The sequence below is a fragment of the Thunnus albacares genome, chromosome 21, assembly GCF_914725855.1.
Source record: "Thunnus albacares chromosome 21, fThuAlb1.1, whole genome shotgun sequence".
NCBI classification, from domain to species: domain Eukaryota; kingdom Metazoa; phylum Chordata; class Actinopteri; order Scombriformes; family Scombridae; genus Thunnus; species Thunnus albacares.
The window spans coordinates 7,840,746-7,859,080 of NC_058126.1; the positions used below are offsets into that span (position 1 = coordinate 7,840,746).

Sequence of the window (18,335 nt, forward strand, 5' to 3'; positions counted from 1 at the left end):
GTTTTCCATTTGTATGAAAGTTATTTGTGAAATGTGAAAATACTCATCACAACTGCCACCGAATCATTAAAACATAACAATCAAGTTGTCATGGCAACACATCAGTCTGCCCACAAGTCAGAATATGGTTTCTTTGACAACCTCATCAAACATTCAGTGGCTGTAAATGTAAAACTTTATAAAGTGTATTCTCCAAACAACTACTCAAGACTAGAGATGTGAATGGGGACTTCACATCATATGAGAAGACACGCCCCCCTTCAAACCTGTCGCTGCTTTGTCGCTGCCTTCAGGGACTGGCGGATATTTTGAAATTTAAACTTGAACAACCCACAAAATGGAAGGAAAATCTCCCAGGGTGAATTCAGGTAAATTGGAGTAGCATAAAAATGAAAGAAATGTAAGAAAGAAGATTAACTATATAGTTTGAAATGTCAGTTGTGGCTGAAAATGATAACAGAAATAAACAAGTTTGCCGATTTAACACATCGCTGCAGTTCAAATCAACTGCCAATTGTCTACCAAATGTTAGATATCATGCGGTCTTTATAGGGCGGGCTGGCCCCGCTCCTGCGATCTATGTAATGATTAAAAAAATCCCAATCGCGTTGGAACTGTCCTTTAACGTAATATCAGAAAGTACGACTTTCCGTGGGGCACCTGAAGGCGGCGTAATGTTTGAGTCACGTCAGCGCTCGCTAACACCGCCCCTCTCTTAGACATGCAGGTTGTAGTCTCGCATTTTTCCACTCGTCTCTTGTTTATATTTTTGAAAAACGGGGCATTTCACGCCGAGTGAGACTTCGGCGTACAGCAGCACAAACACAAGAACATCATCATCATCAGTTTTGTCCGCTGGACTCTCTTGAAGGTACGTCTTTCTCTGGCTTTGTTGCTCCTTTTTACCCCCGTTTACTGGCAATTACAGTCATTAGCATCCATCTTGGTAGGAGCTAATTAAAACCACTGCAATGAGAAATGGTTGGCCCTTTGTATCCTATGAGACATTATATCTCTGTAAGTTTTATAACATAATAGCTTCTGTCATGCTAAATATATTGCTTTAATATTTTTCTACCAATTAATACACTATACAGCAGTATTAGACTTGTTACATTATCACACTTTATTAGAATTTTGCCTCTTGTTATATAACTGTAAAATAAACATTTCAAACATAGCAGTTATGTTTGGTGTGAGTTAATAGCATGTTAATCCGTTATGCCAGCTGTTGAGGCAGATTGATCACTGCAGCACTCACTACTTACTTGTGTTTGGATGCTGCAGCCTGCACATGTTAAAAGAGTCCATCAGCATCTCCATGGAAACATTGAGTGATACAGTGATGTCCACTTCCTGCATTGACAACACGCAGATAAACTACTGCATTTACATCAATTTAGCCATTTAGAACATAGCATCCAGTTATGAAGCACCTGAATGCACCACTACACAGTATACTCTGCAGCCAATAGGAAACACTTTATAGTAAGGTAACAAAATGCTAAAGTAATGCAGGATGTAGCTATCAAGACTTTCTCACATTTAAGAAATTAATTAAGAAATCACGCCACTATGAGTTGATATTCATTAAAGGTGCATACCACCTATTTTTCACATGAAGTTTAGTTTGCTATTTACAAGGAATGCTACTCAGCTTCTACTTTGGCTGTAAACAGAATACCAAGAACACACTTCAAAGTCTTGTAAATTACAAGGTGCGTGTCTGCACAAGCTGCCACCTCTGTTATTTGATGCCACTGAAGTCCTGCAGTAGAAATTATCTTCAGCCGATAGATTTACTGTGTGAATTGTCCCACGCGGAGCTTAAGCCGGAAAAGCTTTAAAAACAGCATGGAGCACCTTGGAGATATTAGCATTTTACAATCTAGGAGACATTCAGAGGGCAAATACATTTCTGTAGGTGACAGTTGACTCCTTTCTGGTGGTCACCTGGTTTTGTACGTCATTAAATTAAACTTAAAACAAGCACCAGTCCAGACCAGTGGTAGTTATTTTACTGATATTTACATTTCCCACCTTAAAGCTTTGGACATTGCATGTTATATACTTGACTCATCTTGTAAATGACTAGGAAAAGACACATTTACAGTACATTCCCCCATATTCACAGCTAATGACGATACTTTATGTATGACAAAATGAAAAACAACTCAACGGGGAAATATTTCTTTACTCCTTCAAGCAATATAACAAAGTTCTGAAGTCTGCTTGAAGAAAATTAGTATGTAAGCACAAAGACAATGGTTCCCTGCTCATGCTTGATAATGCTTAACTAATGCATGATTCATCATGTTCTAATGAATGTATTAATGCATGATATATCTTGAACTCATGCGGCTCCAGATTAATAAATGATTAGGTCACTATTAGCTTTATCATTAATTCAGTACAAAGGTAAAAGCATTGAACGCTGCAGTAATTTAAAAAAACACAAAATTGAAGCAAGGATTGTTTGTCAATCATTAATAAACTTTAATAGAACCTTAAATCATAAATTATGATGCAATAATGATGACGAAAATACCTCTGTCCTCGCAGTGATAAATGTGTTGTTCCTATATTTAGATATGCATGAGTTGCCGTTAATTCATACAATATGCATTTCACATAATTCATGAAGCATCCCGTGCATAAATTAATGCTATTTATGCAGAAAATCACACATGAATTAATGTAAATTAATGTCGCCTACTTAAAGCTTAAATTGCAGCCCTTATTTAAATTATACTAATTAAATACATTGAAATCTTTGTTTCTTGTGAATAGTATTTTTTGCAAGTAGACGTTCATGTTACACATTACATTCACCAAGTTTTTCTATGATGAAAAGTGTGCTGTTGAGATCAGGAATTTGTAATTACGAAAAAAATATCTCGTAATTATGAGATACTAAAGCTGCAATCCATTGCAGGTTGGAAGGTGATAGTTCCGAGTTGGTATTCCTGACTTCAAATCTGTATACGTCACAATGTATCTGCTCGGGAAAACATCAATGCTCGCAGCAAAGTGATGTTTGGAGGCCCACGTAAATGCAGCGTTTCATTTCAACCCAACACTACAGCAGCTGATTTAACAGCTTAGCACCCTTTAAAAGAGACAGGAGGAGTAGGCTAGTACGGCATGCTCGCAAAGACTTCTATCAAACACAAATGAACTGAGGGGAAATGGCAACTACAAAGTTACTACACGAAGTACAAACTGATGAAAAGACAGTTATACTTACTGTTCACTGTGTGTGCCGCCATATTGCTATGATGTCAGGTGTGTTTCTGTTGGTGAACTCTGGCCAGATGGATCTTCCCCGAGTTTCCGACTTGAATTACACTTTTCCGTGTCAGAGGTCATTTTTTTATGAGTTCCAAGTACAGTGAATTGCAGCATAAGTCATCATGAGATCTTTTCTCCTTATTATAAGATACTAAGTCATAATTATGAGATACGTAAGTCATAATTACGAGGTGAATGCAATTACGTCACCAATGTGTTCTCATAATTACAAGATTTTTTTTTTCTCGTAATTACAAGATCCTGATATTGTAATTATGAGAAAAGGTTAAGGGTTACCAATCATCATTTGAGAAGACAGAGGCATGATGATGCTACCTGATTCAATTTGCTTTTATTTCCTCCTTGATTTGAGACACTGGGAGATATTAATGTCACTGAATAATGTGGATAGTATTATATTGTGGATGATATTATTATTATTAGTTTGATGAGACGTCCTGAGATTGATATGTTGATGGATGTGAAACACAGCAGTAGTAGAGGCAGGAAAGAACAAGTCACAGTGAGCAGAATTGGACATCTCAACAACACACTTTTCATTGTTAGCAGTTTCAGGAAGCAGAGACTGTACAACATGTCATCATATGCAGGAAATACACAGAGGAAAGACTGTAACGGTTACACATTACAGTAATTAGGATTATCAGAAATCAGTATAAAAGGTAGTGTGGAAGTATATGGTACCTTTTTTAAACACAAATCAGTGTTCACATTAATTTTAACTCTGATTTATAGATCACTGATTTATGATGGTTAACTTACAGTTGAGTCATGTGTTAATTGCATGTCTTCAATTATTTGAAAACCAGTGAAGTGTAAAAAAACAAAAAAGCTTCTTGAACAAGTGCAGAATGACAAGTGTCAGTTATACATTACTGCATGTCTCAAACTTGCTGCTTTTTGTCATTGTTTATACATTCATACTGTATATAATGTCTACTAATGTATATAGTAACTAATGACTTGATGGTCCACTGAATGCTAAACAATCATATGAAGTAATACGGCCTTTATTATTAAATATCAAGTGACAGCAGCTCATGATGCATTAATTCAAGCAATGAATGAATTTCAACATGAGCATTATTCATGCTTTAATGAACGATGAGTCATGCTTTAGTTTTGCATTCTTTGTATGGAAGCACATTGCTTTCACCAAGTAAAAAAGTGGCAGCGTTATCTCCTAATTATGTGGACTGTATGTCTACTGTACTGTATCTGGTAATTATAAACTATCTCATAATTACAAGATCTGTATCTTGTAATTTTCTGGCTTTTATATCCACGTTTCCACATTCTCATGGAGTGATTTCTCATACACTAGTTAGCTATATTTTAACAGTCACAGTTTGACAGTCTCATACTCCCTCTACTTTTATACTATCTTACACGGTCTGCTGGCCAGTAAAATTGCCCATAATTCAGAAATGTGTTATTTATATTACTAAATGTTATAGTTACCTTTATGATAACATTTATCTGAGGTTTTTGGAGAAGTTAGGGGTGAAAATGATTTTGGGTTTGATTCTGAAACCTGTATTAACCTACACTATAAACATTTAGAACTGCAAATGTATAAACACGCTTTTGAGAGGCTAATCTTACCATTTGTGAATAAAAATTGTAGGTTAGTGTACAAAAGTTCAGTATCTGATCACAATACTTTGTTCGGGAATTTCAGCCCCCCCCCCTCAAAATATTACACAGAACCATCTAAGAAGTCATCCAAGGAAACTGTTTGGAATAGGGCAGGAACTTTCATAGAAATACTTGGCAGGTGATTAGATGAACCATCCGTCTATCACGTCTTACCTTGCGAGGCAGCTGGATTCACAAGATCACACAAGAATTCTTATAGGATGCTGATTGGTTGGAGCCACCAGTGGTTCGGACACAAGAACATAACTTGAAGCCTGACAAGATGGATTCCTGCATGATCTCGCGAATCCAAGCTGCCTTGCAAAGTAATCAAAATATAGTTCTTTGAATGTAGTTTTGGCAAAAGGGGAGCATCAATACTTTATTTTGACAATGCCTTTCTTGCAGGATACCATCCATAGAATATAAAACCTTTCATGAACTGTCCTTGAATGTACAATCACTTCAAAGCTACGTGGCTCAAATAACCCACCTCTTGTCCTCTTCCAGGTTTGAGGAGATGTCGTCCGTGTGGCAGCAGGAGCCATCAGGTTATTCCCCCTGCATAGAGATTGACTCCAGCTCCGTGAGGACCAAGGACAGGTTTGGCTCTCCTGCCAGGCTGAAGCAGGAGCAGGACGACCTCCACATCATTAAGTGGGAGAATTTTCAAACAGGAGCCTCGGCAGATGCTGTTCAGGACAACACACCCAGCAGTGCCATGTCAGGTAAGTACTGTAACAGTGTTGCATTAATAACCATATCATGGTGTAATGAAACAAATGAGACCATGTTTCTGTGACTGATAGATTGTGCAGTCTCAGTCTAAAGCAACCATTTAAAGGGGACATACACTTTTTGAGATTTTCTGTTATTTTTATACTGTTATAATGTCGGATGTCTATGTTAAACATGGTCAAAGGTCCAAAACATGAGATGAACACATGTAAAAATACTCCCCTGCAAGTCAAACACTCTGAACACCGAACGCAAATCAAAGATATGCCAGTAGAGCCCCTGAATAAAAAATACTTGATACTGAGACCACAAGCGGTGTACGTCACCTTCACTTGTCTACATAATACTCATGTGGACCACTAAATGCAGTTTGGAGCTCCAAGTCTGTAGCTATTCCAATAAGCATGTATGGAATATTGCCAGTGAAGTACATAACCAGTGTTTTGTAATGCTTTCCCATGCTGCTTCGCCTTTCTGTAGCGGCCTCACATGTAGAGAGCCTGCCCCCAAGAGTCCTGCTGACCATCACCAAGCTGCAGTGCATGCTGGAGAACAAACAGGAGCGCATCGCTGCACTGGAGAGACAGGTGGAGGATCTAATGCAGGACCGCAAGTTCCTACGGAGCCAGATTGAGAACCTCACAAGCAATCGCTCCATGCATACCTTTGCATCACCCAGTCCAGTGAGTGAAGGTCAGTGCCTTGAGTGAAACGATAGACTATGTTTAAAATCACAATATTAACATTTTATGGATGCTCTTATTCATGTCACTTCCGTATTGACCACACACAGCTCCTAAACCCAGCAAAGTGCAGCACTCAGAAAACAAATCTCGGAAGAGAGAAAGAGCTTCTTCCAGTTCCTCCGCCAGCAGCGACAGTGGCTCCGAAGCGTCTGACTCATCTGAAGTGTCAGCGGCCTCAAGTGAACACAGAAGGAAGAAACACCACAAAGACAAGAAAAGATCAAAGAAAGGGAAAGACTACAGTAGAAAGAGAGGTAATGATCAAGTCGATGTGAGCTGGAGCAGAACTAAAGGGTATAAATGTTTGTTTAGTATGCTTAGCTGCAAGAAAAACATTTCCTCCCACATTTGAAAATGAGTTTTAAAGTCTCTAGCTTTATCACTCTGGTACATGCTAATCAAGAGCTTATCCCTGTATTGGCACCATAGTTTCACCACTTCTGTAAAAACCACAGTACCCATTGTTATATGTACTCTGCCTATCATTTCTTCCCACCAGCCACCGGTGTCCAGTACGTCATCCACCGCTACAAACAAGTCCTGTCAGCCTTCATCAAGAAGAAAAGCATGAGTGAAGCCTTCCGCCATCTCGGAATCGACCGGAATACCATCGCCAACACAGCTTCGATTGCCGAGCTCCACCTGGCTGGCAAAGACATGGTCCCCTTAGTGGGCATGTTCCGTCAAGGAGAAGAGACTCTGGTCAGCTACGCCCAAAGGTGCACCTTGGTCATTGACAGCGATGCTGAACTGTCCAGGAGAATAGACCACATGAAAGCTAACGGCGAGCTGCTGCCCATCTCAGGGAAAAGGCCGAGGGTGTTGCATTCTCACATCCCGCAGCTGGGGGGACCTGCAGAGAGCATTTTAATAGGTTGATGATAATTTTATTGCGTTGAGGAGAGGTGACATACAACATAATTGCATCACAAAATTATGTTCTTTTGTTTTCCTCCAACCTGAACTGCTGGATTTAAGTATTTTTATGTAGCATTTTTGCATATCTTTTAGTTTTGCTTTATGTCTCAAGGGGAACAGGGCAGTGGCATCATTAGGGCCAATCATTCTAGACTTCAGCCCCAAATATTTTGAGCCTTGATCCAAATATTTTTGGTCTTGGTATTTTTTTTTTTTCAAGGTGGATCTCCACTTCAGAGGGATGTGGAGTAATATAGCGCTGCACATGACAAGACGCATAATAAATAATAATGATTTCCCGACAGCACAAAAGCCACAATTTGCATTTTTAGGGGTGTGCACACATAGCACTCTCCAAAACTCCATGTATGCTGAGTTATTCAGACCAGCTTTTACTCAAATTCAGGCAGGTCTGTAACATGTTAGATTAATTTCTGAATTTGAACAGTAATGTTGGTCATGTGTCACTGAATGAAATCAGCAGAGATGATAATGTTCTGTGCTCTTCTACACATCTGACAGGTCAGTTTTTACACACATTCCAAGTTTATAGAGTGAATTGTTTGTATTAAAGCTGCCCGTCTCAAGACGAATCCTGAGCTCCATCAGAGCTGTTGGGACATTTTTAATTAAAATATTTAAAAGTCCAAGCTCTTCCTCTAGAGTTTCCTCTGTCCTGTCAGGTTCATAATTACAGTTTTGCTGATTAAATGCAATGTCAATATTTGCTGCAGTGACATTACTGTGCATAATTTAGTTTCTTCACCTTTCCATTTAAAGGGTCAGCGGACCCCAGAAAAACACTTCCTCTGTTAGGCCTACCTCTATTCATTGAGATAGTTTTATTCGTTCAGGTTTGGAGATTTCCATCTCTGGGATTGTTGCTGTCATCTCAATACTGGGAATCCTTAACAAACTTTGTTAGTAAGGTTGACTTGCTTCCCAAAGTATGACTACAAATAGCCTAACTGTTGACATTGATGATGCATGTAAATCTACAAAGATTAACACTACCCCCCTCCCCCTCCCCTCCCACAACTGGGAATATTTATTCTTTGCTGTTTATGCATTTTACAGATACACTTTTTGGATGTATATTTTGTACTCGATAGCCATAAAAATTATTTGCAGCTGCTTTCACTAATGGAAATAATGGATTTTTTAAAATTATTTAAGAGCAGAAGATGTGTAGTGTTAGAAACACCCACAAGATGGCAGTGCTTACACATAAGATGATGTTTACAAATCACTGTTTCCTGTCCTTCTCTACTCCAAAATGGTGGATAGTTAATTTCCATTTTCCTGCACATATTTTTTTTTGTTGTTGTTGGAGGTGTTACTTTATGTTCTTGGTTTTTGTGATAATAATTCTGTTGACATCATACTGTGATATACATGCTGTAAATGAACCGAACTGAGCATTTGTTGCAAAGTGTGTTAATGTTTCTGAACTGCCAACACATGAAAATGAAAACACTGTTTGTTCATACAGAGATTTCAGTGAGTTTTGTTTTTATGCAAGGACTTTAATATGTGCCAAGATGATAACTATGTGCATGATCTATTGAAGCTGTAACCTTTCCGAGAAAGATTTATTATCGCTTGATCCCAGGTGAAAAAACGATAAAGGGCCTTTTCAGTAAAACTTCACCAACACCCCAATCTTAAAACCTATGTCAGGTGTCATCTGAATGTGATCGACAGTGTAGCACAGCCGTATAGTGCATTAAATATGGTGCTGCTTGCAGAGACATATTTTTAGTCTGTCTCTTGACCAGAGGAGTGGGCAGCACCAGTGTTTGTAGACAGATGGGGAAAAGCTTGGTAAGACATCCTTGGGCGATGGTAAGTGTCAGTGCAAAGTGTTGCCATCGCCTTCCCTGCTGTTTGCTTTTCACATGGAGTGACAAATTACTTGTGCAAAGCCATTACAGGGGCTGCACCCAGGCTGTTTATCTTTGCATGGGACTCTGTCACTGTCACTCCCATTCACACGGCGGCTTTCTGCTTATCTTTCACTCTCACATCCCAATCTGTCTGTCCCCCTCCACTTTCCACGCTCCCATCCCCCCCGCCCTCTTCTGTTATGAACTCATTCAGTCATGTCTCATTACCTATCACTTCTCCATCTCTCTTCATCCTTTCTTTTCTTTCCGTCTCATCTTTTCACCCAAGTAATAAACCTTGATGTCGGAGAAGCTGGTCAAGTTTCGGACAGTGTAGGAACATTTTATGCCAGCAGAGGCGACCTGAAGTTCCCCTCAGCCTGTTAACAGCCAGAGGGGACAGGTGCATGCTGGTCTGCTGAGTGGCATGAGGTAGAAAACGTTGGGCGATTGTCTGCCAGCATTCATCTCTTTGTATATCCTGAGGCGTACAAATGTCACTTCTGCTCTTCTTGTCACTGGTCGGAAACGTAATGGTAGGTTTTCTGCAAATCCTGAAATGAAAATTTTATTTTTGAGGTATGCGAACTCACCTCACCTCCATCTTTACTCTTATTGGTCAGCATGTCCCTAAAAAAAGGCAGGGAAATGCAGCCTCCACCTGCTAATACTCAAGTGGCAGCTGTGAATTTGATGCTAATGAGTCAGGGTGATGGAGCTCAGAGCTGAGGATGGAGATAGGATGTGGGCCCAATTGAGCCTGAAGCGCTCTCTCCTCCTCCCCCGGCCTTTTTGACTCACACTGGTGTGGGGCCAGCTGGGGCTCCATTTTGTGCCTTTCTTGGTTGCAGGTGCCACGTCACTGCGTGGGCTCCAAGTGCCTGATGGGTACAAAAATTCCACCCCCTCCTTCTTCTCCTCCTCCTCCTCCTCATCCTCTTTGTCGGGCTTTGATCCTGACCTTGACAAAAAGAGCATCTGGACATTCTCACAGACAGTAGCCTGTAATAACCACCAATCATGCTCTTAATGGTGCAAGTGAAATGTGTTTGAACTGGCGGGTTCCAATTGGCCAGGGTTATGTTCTGTTGTTATACTGGCAGACCTGCGGCATAATAAATGCCTCAGACATATTATATTACATATTATATAAAGGATTACAAGGTTTGTAATGGAGCGAAAGAGCTCAGACTTGAGCAACTGATTTTATGCTCTCTGGGGAAAATAGTTCCTGGCTCAAAAACACCCTGAGTGTAATGTCACCTTTCCACAATTACTGAGATTATTGCTAGATATTGAGTAACAGTGCTCCACTTGTGTTGGCATTTCCTTGGGCCTATTGGGGCTGTTGTTTGTCCAACAGATTGTTAATGGTGTGTGATAACATTTGGCATTCTGATGAATAAGAGGAATTATGAAACATTTGGTTTGGCTGCATAACAGCATATTTATTGGTCTTACATTTAATTATCAGTTTTTCTGTGTTGTTTTCTGTCTTTTTAAACAGAATATTGTTGTCAAAACAGAAGGAATAGTTTAACACTTTGGGAATAATTCACTTTTATTGCCAGGAATTAGAAAAGATTGATACAACTCTTGTGGCTGTATGGGAGGTAGCTAAAAATAAAGTCACTAGTTAGCTTAGCTTAGCACAAACACTTGAAACAAGGGGAAACAGCTAGCTTGGATAGAGCCAGGCCAGCTGTTTCCCTCTTTCCAGTTTCTGGGCTAAGCTAATGCTAACCAGCTGCTGCTTCATATGTAATGGACACATGTAAGCTAGGTATCAATCTTCTCATGGTGTTGCAATGTATGAACCAAGAAAGCCGATCAGGTCCTTTGGCATGAGTCTTTTTGTTCCAAAGTACAGGACAAAAAGTTTTGGCGAGGCAGCTTTGAGTTTTTATGCTCTGAGCTGTTGGAACGGTCTGCCTGCCAGCTGAAAGTGCTTATATATTTAAACATAAACCCACTACTTCTGGCCTTTGATTAGAATGATTTATGGCCATTATTTATTTCATTCAATCATTTATTTTATTGTATTCATGTTTAAAAATGTTTTATTGCCCCTTATTTTGTTATTATCTTTTATCTAATTTACTGTTTTTAATCTATTTTATTGGTTTCATTATTACATTTTCATTATTTTAATTCCCCATGTACTTTAGTCTCTAATTGTTTTATCAGCCTGTCAGTCATCTGTAATGCACTTTGAATTGCACTAACCTGCACAAAATAATGTTTGACTGATGGATATTTCTTTTAATCTTGGCAAGAAAGTGAATAAGCATATTTCAGAAATGTTGAATTACAACTAAAACTTTTGTAGCCCTTCCTACCTGATGTGTGATCCAAGTTACCCCTGCTATTTAAATTGGTTTATATCTTAAGCATGTTTGCAGGGTGTGTCTGGTGTTTTGTACAGTAGTGGTGATCACACTCAACCCGATGATACTTTCCCCTTGAGCAAAAAATGACACTGACATAAATAGAGGATGTGACATCAAACTAGTTGTCATCACTCACGTTTTGCCCCGCACATGGAAGTACACCCTCAACGGTACATAAATGACAATTTTTGTTGCAGACAGGCAGCACAGGTGCTCAGACAGATTTGAATTCCCTCCAAAATAACGGACAGTTGGTCTGAGTATGCGTCTGAGCCCCTTCACCTTTTGTTTGCCCTTGGTCCTCTCGCTAATGAAATCTTAAAATAACCTGCTAGCTTGCTGAAAAAGTGGGTCAGAGCACCAATGTGACGCCAATTCCATACAAAAGCATCAAATGGTGCATTATGGGTATTTCCCCCTGTGGTAGAATTGAGGTGGGGGCCGGAGTCTGCACACTGGTTGGTGGATGCCTATTCTTATCCTTTTCTGCAGTGACATCAGATGGCTGCTGGAGGAGTCAACAACCGTTTTTGTTCATGGACAGTCATTGTTCCATCTTTAGCCTTTTACTGGGAGAAAAAATAAACATGCATGGATACCTTTTGTCCTCCCGGTTAATGTCTTATTGCATGAGAACACTGGATAACAGCAGGGTCGTCTCAGTGTAGTCCACCATTGAGCTGCTTGTGGTAAGAGGCACTAGAGGACAGTGTTGTATCCAGTACACACTCTTGTCATGTTCTATTGTTTGCAGCCAGACACATCATGCAGACACCCCTCGATGCACAGTTTGCTCTACCACAACTGATTAGACTCAGTCTGATGGGTTAACAGTACATTGGCTCCGTCCATTAAGCAAGTGTCTTGTTAAAGCCTTTATATATGCACCAGCACATTACATTGAACATATATAATGAAAAACAAAGCTCCTCTGATCAGACAATCTGTTTTTCTTCCCTGCCATTTTTTTTTAAAACCTTTCAAGCTGTCCAGATTGGCAAAGAAATCAAGCCAATGAAATAATAGGCATTAATGAGACTTCTCTTGGTAATTATAAAATAGAAAAAAAAGGGAGATGCTAATCTGAAACCACAGAATCTCTCCACAATGACAGCCTTTCTGTCAGCTCTGCTCGATCAACAAGTCTTGAGGTATTGCTGGTGTGCTCTCCATCTGGCTGCCACTGATAAGAACTTACTGGGGGCTGCTAGATAATAGTCTTGCAGGCTTAAAAGCAAGAGGGGGGGTGCATAATATATTCTGGGGGAATCCAGCAAAACAGGACCCTAAACCAAACCTCATCTTACCCCCCTGTGAGCCCATTCGGGCAAAGACAGCCCTTTCGATAAAACCAGTGAAGGTGGAGGGGTGGGGTGTGGGGACATCATGCTGCCAGAATCATGATTTGCCTTGAGCATGATTTCATTCCTGGAGAAACAAGATGGCTGCACTCAGCCACGACATACGATCCATGAGCTCGCACGTTTACAGTACAACAATCAAGTCTCATCCAAAGCTTTATGTAGTTCTACAATAATTTCTGATGCTGCTACAGTATATGGCTGAACGGCCACACTAGAGATGATCTATTTCTGTGTACAGCACCTCCATGGCCTTGTCTCTTTGCACTGAAGGAAATATGTAAAGCTGGTGCGACCTCTATTTTCAGGGTCAGAGGCACTGAGTGTTTTTTGTTTCTTACCCCCCAGGTGTCCTCAGAGTGACTGGGGTGCCACATGGGAGATGAAAGAGCAAAAAATGATAAATGGATGTATGCTATAGGCTCAAAAAGGTTGTTTGTAATATTTACCATGCCAACTGTACCTTGTATACATTTAGTTGAAAATTTACCAAGTGGTAGCACATACAGCAGTGCACAAACTACCAAGACAAAAGTAAGGAATTGCATCTGTGAATAAGATTTTTTTTTCTCTCCTCCCCAGAAACTAGCAGATTGGGGACTTATGTGACAGTTGCGTTCATGAATGCATCATTTGGACACAGAGGAGATGATGCTATGTGACGTAGAGCACATACGCAAGATGACAGCATGAAGGAACCCCAACCCCACCCTCAAATCCAGTTGGTTGCTCGTCCAGTGACGCAGGACCAGACGTCTTTGGCACAAGAAAGAAAAATGGGTTGAAGGAGACTAGATGCAGGCAGACACAACCCTGAATGTAAATATGTTTCACAATGTTCGCTGGAAACCAGGAATGATTTAACATTCAGATTTTGTCTGATATGTTTCAGTGTGGCCCGAATGCCTGAGTGTGTGAGTGCTCTTCATCTCAGCGATGTTGTCTACTTCCTGAGAAGGTTGTTTGATTTGGATGATTCAGTCACAGTCCTGTGAGTCCTCTCTTTGAGGACTAATGACAGGAAAAAAAAAGTGTGTGAGGATAAAAAAAATAAAAATAAAAAAAAAGCAGAAGAGTGAAATGACTAAAATGCCATTGGCCATTAACTGTCGATCAGAGCTGTCATATTATCTGCAGACACAGATAGATGGAAGGTTTGGCTGTAGGGGAAATGCTTTGGCTATCTGCCATGAAAATAGTCTTGTGTTGCCCACTAGAAGTCAGGGTTTGGTGAGAAAAACATGTTTTGGAATATGATGGTACCACATGCCACACATTGTCTCTGCAACTGATCTGACAGTTCAGGTCTAGTCCGGTCCGTTTTTTTCCCCTGACAAGGAAGGATTTCGCCAGATTAGGGGAAACTGGGATATTCTGTGTATTCTCTTCTACTTGACCTCTATTATGATAACAGATGTTAGTCACACAGTACTGGGCTTTCCAACGAATCTGTCTATTGTTTTCACACATTGCAGGTTCCCCCTGCTTACCCTTCCCCCTTTTACAGATTTGCAAAACATGCATGGAGGTTTTTGAGCAAAATACATGTTGTTGTGGATGATTTTATTTGTAGTGTACCCAAATGTGAGATGACTGCATCAGTGGGTGGGTGTATTTGTTTGTAGCTGTCGGCTCAAGCTGGCGGCACTACTGAACATGGAAAACCGTGTCTGTGGCCATATGGAGCAAAAGCCAGTTCAGTGTAATCAGTGAGTTCAATATGTTTGCTCCATCAGGGAATTTCAGCACTATACAAAAAGCTGAGATAGTGGAAACTTAAAGTAAAACTCTAGAGGTTACACTTAAAGTCAAACCTGTTTTCATTTTGTAGCACCCTGGTGGCCTAGGGGCTATGGTGGGGACATTTATCTCCCTTATGTCCTGTCATCTCTCTAAGTTTCTCTAATAAATGTTTAAAATTCCAACCCTAAAAAAATTATATACAAAAAACCTGTTTGTATTTAAATGTCAGCTTTGTTATTATGCCATGAAGAACTGAATACCATCATGGCCGAGCAGAGATAAAAAAGAAGATATACAAACTTCAATAACTGCCCAATAATGAAAACAGGTGATCTGTGGGGCCAAAACACCACAACAATTATCATTTTGCACCAAAGATGTCATCAAAATTTAAAGAGAAACTGCAGAACTCTGGCTTGGTCTAATTGCTGAAATGGCATGAAAGAGCCTACATAGAGTTACATACTGTAAAAGTGTGAAAAATGACAGTGTTTTGAGTGGTGGTCAATGTGTGTCTACAAATATTTTGGCAAGTCTTATGCAGTGCTTCTATTTGACTTTAAACCCACTGTTTCTAAACCCCTCCGCCCAACAACATTTATACTTTTACAAAAGCTTCTCCACAGATGCAAAGACGAACACACATACAAATCAGGGGAGGGAAATGTATACTGAAGAGCAACAGAGGGCATTTGCATCACCACGTTATACAACTCCTCTCCACTGGAGAAGAGGACCAGCTCTATTTTGACGATGAGTCACTGTTGGGACTACAGCATCATGTCATGAACGCTGATTGTACTTATGTGGGATGGTAGAGAAGTGGGCTGGAGTGGTCAAAAGCTGTTTGATGTTCACATTAAGACTTTGTGTTTAATGCACTTACTTACCAATTTACTTGTGCCAGAGGATTTTTAGCCACGTTAGCTTTAGAATGGTGATATTTGTCTGTCTGTTGGTCCACCACTTCAGTCCAGACTGAAATATCTCAACAGCTACTTGATGGATTACAGCAGAAATGTATGGTCCTCAGACACTGTATGTTAATAACTTTGGTGATCCCCTGACTTTTCCTCTAGCAGCACCATGAGGTTGACATTTGTGGTTTTGAGTGGAAAACGTCTCCACAACTATTGAATGGATTGCCATGAAATTTGGTATAGACATCCACGGTGCCCAGAGGATGAATAATAACTTTGGTGATCCCTTTGCTTTTTGTCTAGCACCATCAACTGGTCAAAATTTTTATTCGTTTATGAGTAAATGTCTGGAAAACAAAAGGAATTTCCATCAGCTCCAGGTGTACCTGTGTTTTGTCACTGATTAGCAAATGTTGGCATGCTAACATGCTAAACTTAGATGATGAAACTGCTAAACATCAGCATGTTAGCATTGTCATTATTATCAGTAGGTAAACATTCTGATGTTAGCTCTTAGCTCAAATCGCTGAGATCGCTCAGATGACTGAGTTTTGTTAAAATATTTTGTTGCAAAACCAAAAAAAAGTGTATATGTTTATAAATGCATCAAAATCAGGATCAGCTAATAAACCAGGGAGAAATTAGATTTTAAATCCCCAATATTATACATTTAGCCTACAGAACACAAATAGTTAACCATAAATTGAATGTCACTTCGTTGAACAGGTTGAATTAACATTTGCAGAGCCGCAGAGGGTGCTATGAACAAAATGTCTCAAAGGAGCCTTGTGTTAAGATCTGCAATTATGGAGATCTGAATGAGAATTCAATTTTTGTATATCAAAGGCTGCTATAAATACACTGTCATTCGCCCGACTTACATCACACAACCGACAACAAATCCATTAACATCACATGCAAAACAAGGCTTAGATTAATCATGTGTCGAGCTGTGTTCCTCACTGCTGCATTAAACCGAATAAATGTATGCAAACATTCATTTTTCAGTTTCACCCGAAGGCACTTTTGCCTTCACAGAGCTTAAATAGTCAACAAACAAGGTGAAAAGCTTGGCGCTGCATTGTCCTCTGCACAAATGACAGAGAAAAGGAAAATGGATTAAGAATACAAATGATGTACATTATTTTCACTCTTCCAAAGCTACAGTAAAATGTCCCAAAATACACACATAAACGCTGTAATAATGAGAAAAGTTGTCAGGTCAGCTGAAATAAAAGGGTTTGCCAAAATGGAGCTTCATGCACGTATATGGTGTTGCCAATAATAGGCTAATGATCTTTCTATCAACTGCACTATCCCAATACTCATTTAAGTGGCTCATGATATGCTCTATACCACAGCTGGGGAAGTCACGGCCCAGTGGTTTGCCACAATGGCAGCCAGTCATTGACGCCAGTCATGGGCCTGTCAAGCATTCACACCACGTACCTTAGGCCACAATAGCCTCATCAGTAGCTTTATTCAATCAGCCTTCACAGACGGAGTCGACTCGGGTGCTGCCTGCGGACCCAGCCAGCCATCCGCTGATCTGCATCACAGAGGCATCAACAATCAGAGCGTCCCTCCTCAAATCTCCTTGAAGTGATCTCTGATTTTGCCTGATTGTGTCCAACACTATGCCATTATTCCACTCGGCGCTTTCAAGTATGACCATGTGATTAGTACAGGGGAGGAGGGGGCAATGGCATACTGTTATACTGTTATATGAATTGTTTTAGCAACAGTGTACAAAATAGGCGGACAAGGAAAGGCGTTGGAGTCGAGGGTTTTTGAGTTAACTGTCAGCAGCTTTCAGCACCTTATGTAGGTCTGTCTGAATAAATGAGAAACGCAAGATATTTACATGAGTGTTTTCCTTTCTGTGATCTCAAAACTGAGGATTGCAGGATATGATGAGAAAAATAAACTGAGGCATGAGTACAGCGAAGTCATTCAAATTGTAATAATGGTAGAGCAGGAAAGAAGGTCGCAGGAACTGGTGCAGCATTGATGGTGTCAGGGGCGACACTGTATGTGGCTGATATCGATTCCCACATGTGCACACACAACAAGAGGGAGAGACCACTGTGTTAATTGATACCCTTATCAATCAATCAATCAACCTTCATGAATTACTGCTTGTCCTTCAGACCAGTGTGTCACCACTGCAGCAAAACATGAACAACAGTTTGAGGTCATGCAAATATTTATCCCTTTTTTAAAGGACCAGTGTGTAAGATTTAGTGGCATTTAGCAGTGAGGTTGCAGATTGCAACTAAATCAATACCCCTCCCCCTCTCCCTCCTCCTCTAAGCATGTAGGAGAACCGACATTGGCTGTAAAACATGTAAAAAGAGCGAAAGGCCCTCTCTAGAGCCAGTGTTTGGTTTGTCCGTTCTGGGCTACTGTAGAACATGGTGGTGCAACATGGCAGCCTCCGTAGAAGAGGACCTGCTCTATTTTTAGATATAAAGGGCTCATTCTAAGGTAACAAAAACATAGCGATTCTTATTTTCAAGTGATTAGATGCCACTAAATTCTACACACTGAAACCTTTAAAGTGTCCCGCTTTGGCCTGAAGGGCTGCAGGAAATGCTGCCCTACTAATTTAATCAGAAAAAAAGTTTTTATTTCACAGCCATTTATCTTTTGAGACATCAAAGTCACTTTCACTGAAGCTGCT

General features: G+C 40.2%; 1 protein-coding gene across 2 annotated transcripts; it reads left to right on the plus strand.

The window, feature by feature from the left end:
* The first annotated feature begins 125 nt into the window (after nt 1–125).
* LOC122972465 (coiled-coil domain-containing protein 106-like) lies at nt 126–8,303 on the plus strand. Of its 2 annotated transcripts, none has more exons than XM_044339590.1 (5): nt 126–368; nt 5,461–5,678; nt 6,169–6,381; nt 6,482–6,688; nt 6,934–8,303. In XM_044339590.1, exons 2-5 carry the CDS (start codon nt 5,471–5,473, stop codon nt 7,311–7,313), a joined length of 1,008 nt encoding a protein of 335 aa, XP_044195525.1. In that variant the 5' UTR covers nt 126–368; nt 5,461–5,470; the 3' UTR covers nt 7,314–8,303. The 2 variants fall into 2 exon arrangements, with proteins under 2 accessions (XP_044195525.1, XP_044195524.1); XM_044339589.1 differs by lacking the exon at nt 126–368 and adding an exon at nt 665–871.
* Nucleotides 8,304–18,335: the final 10,032 nt, after the last annotated feature.

Excerpts from the sequence above, each read along its gene's own strand:
- LOC122972465 (XM_044339590.1), top strand. The coding sequence starts at position 5,471 with ATGTCGTCCGTGTGGCAGCAGGAGCCATCAGGTTATTCCCCCTGCATA. Across the intron at positions 5,679-6,168 it reads ACCCAGCAGTGCCATGTCAG|CGGCCTCACATGTAGAGAGC; the intron begins GTAAGTACTGTA and ends GCCTTTCTGTAG. Across the intron at positions 6,382-6,481 it reads ACCCAGTCCAGTGAGTGAAG|CTCCTAAACCCAGCAAAGTG; the intron begins GTCAGTGCCTTG and ends GACCACACACAG.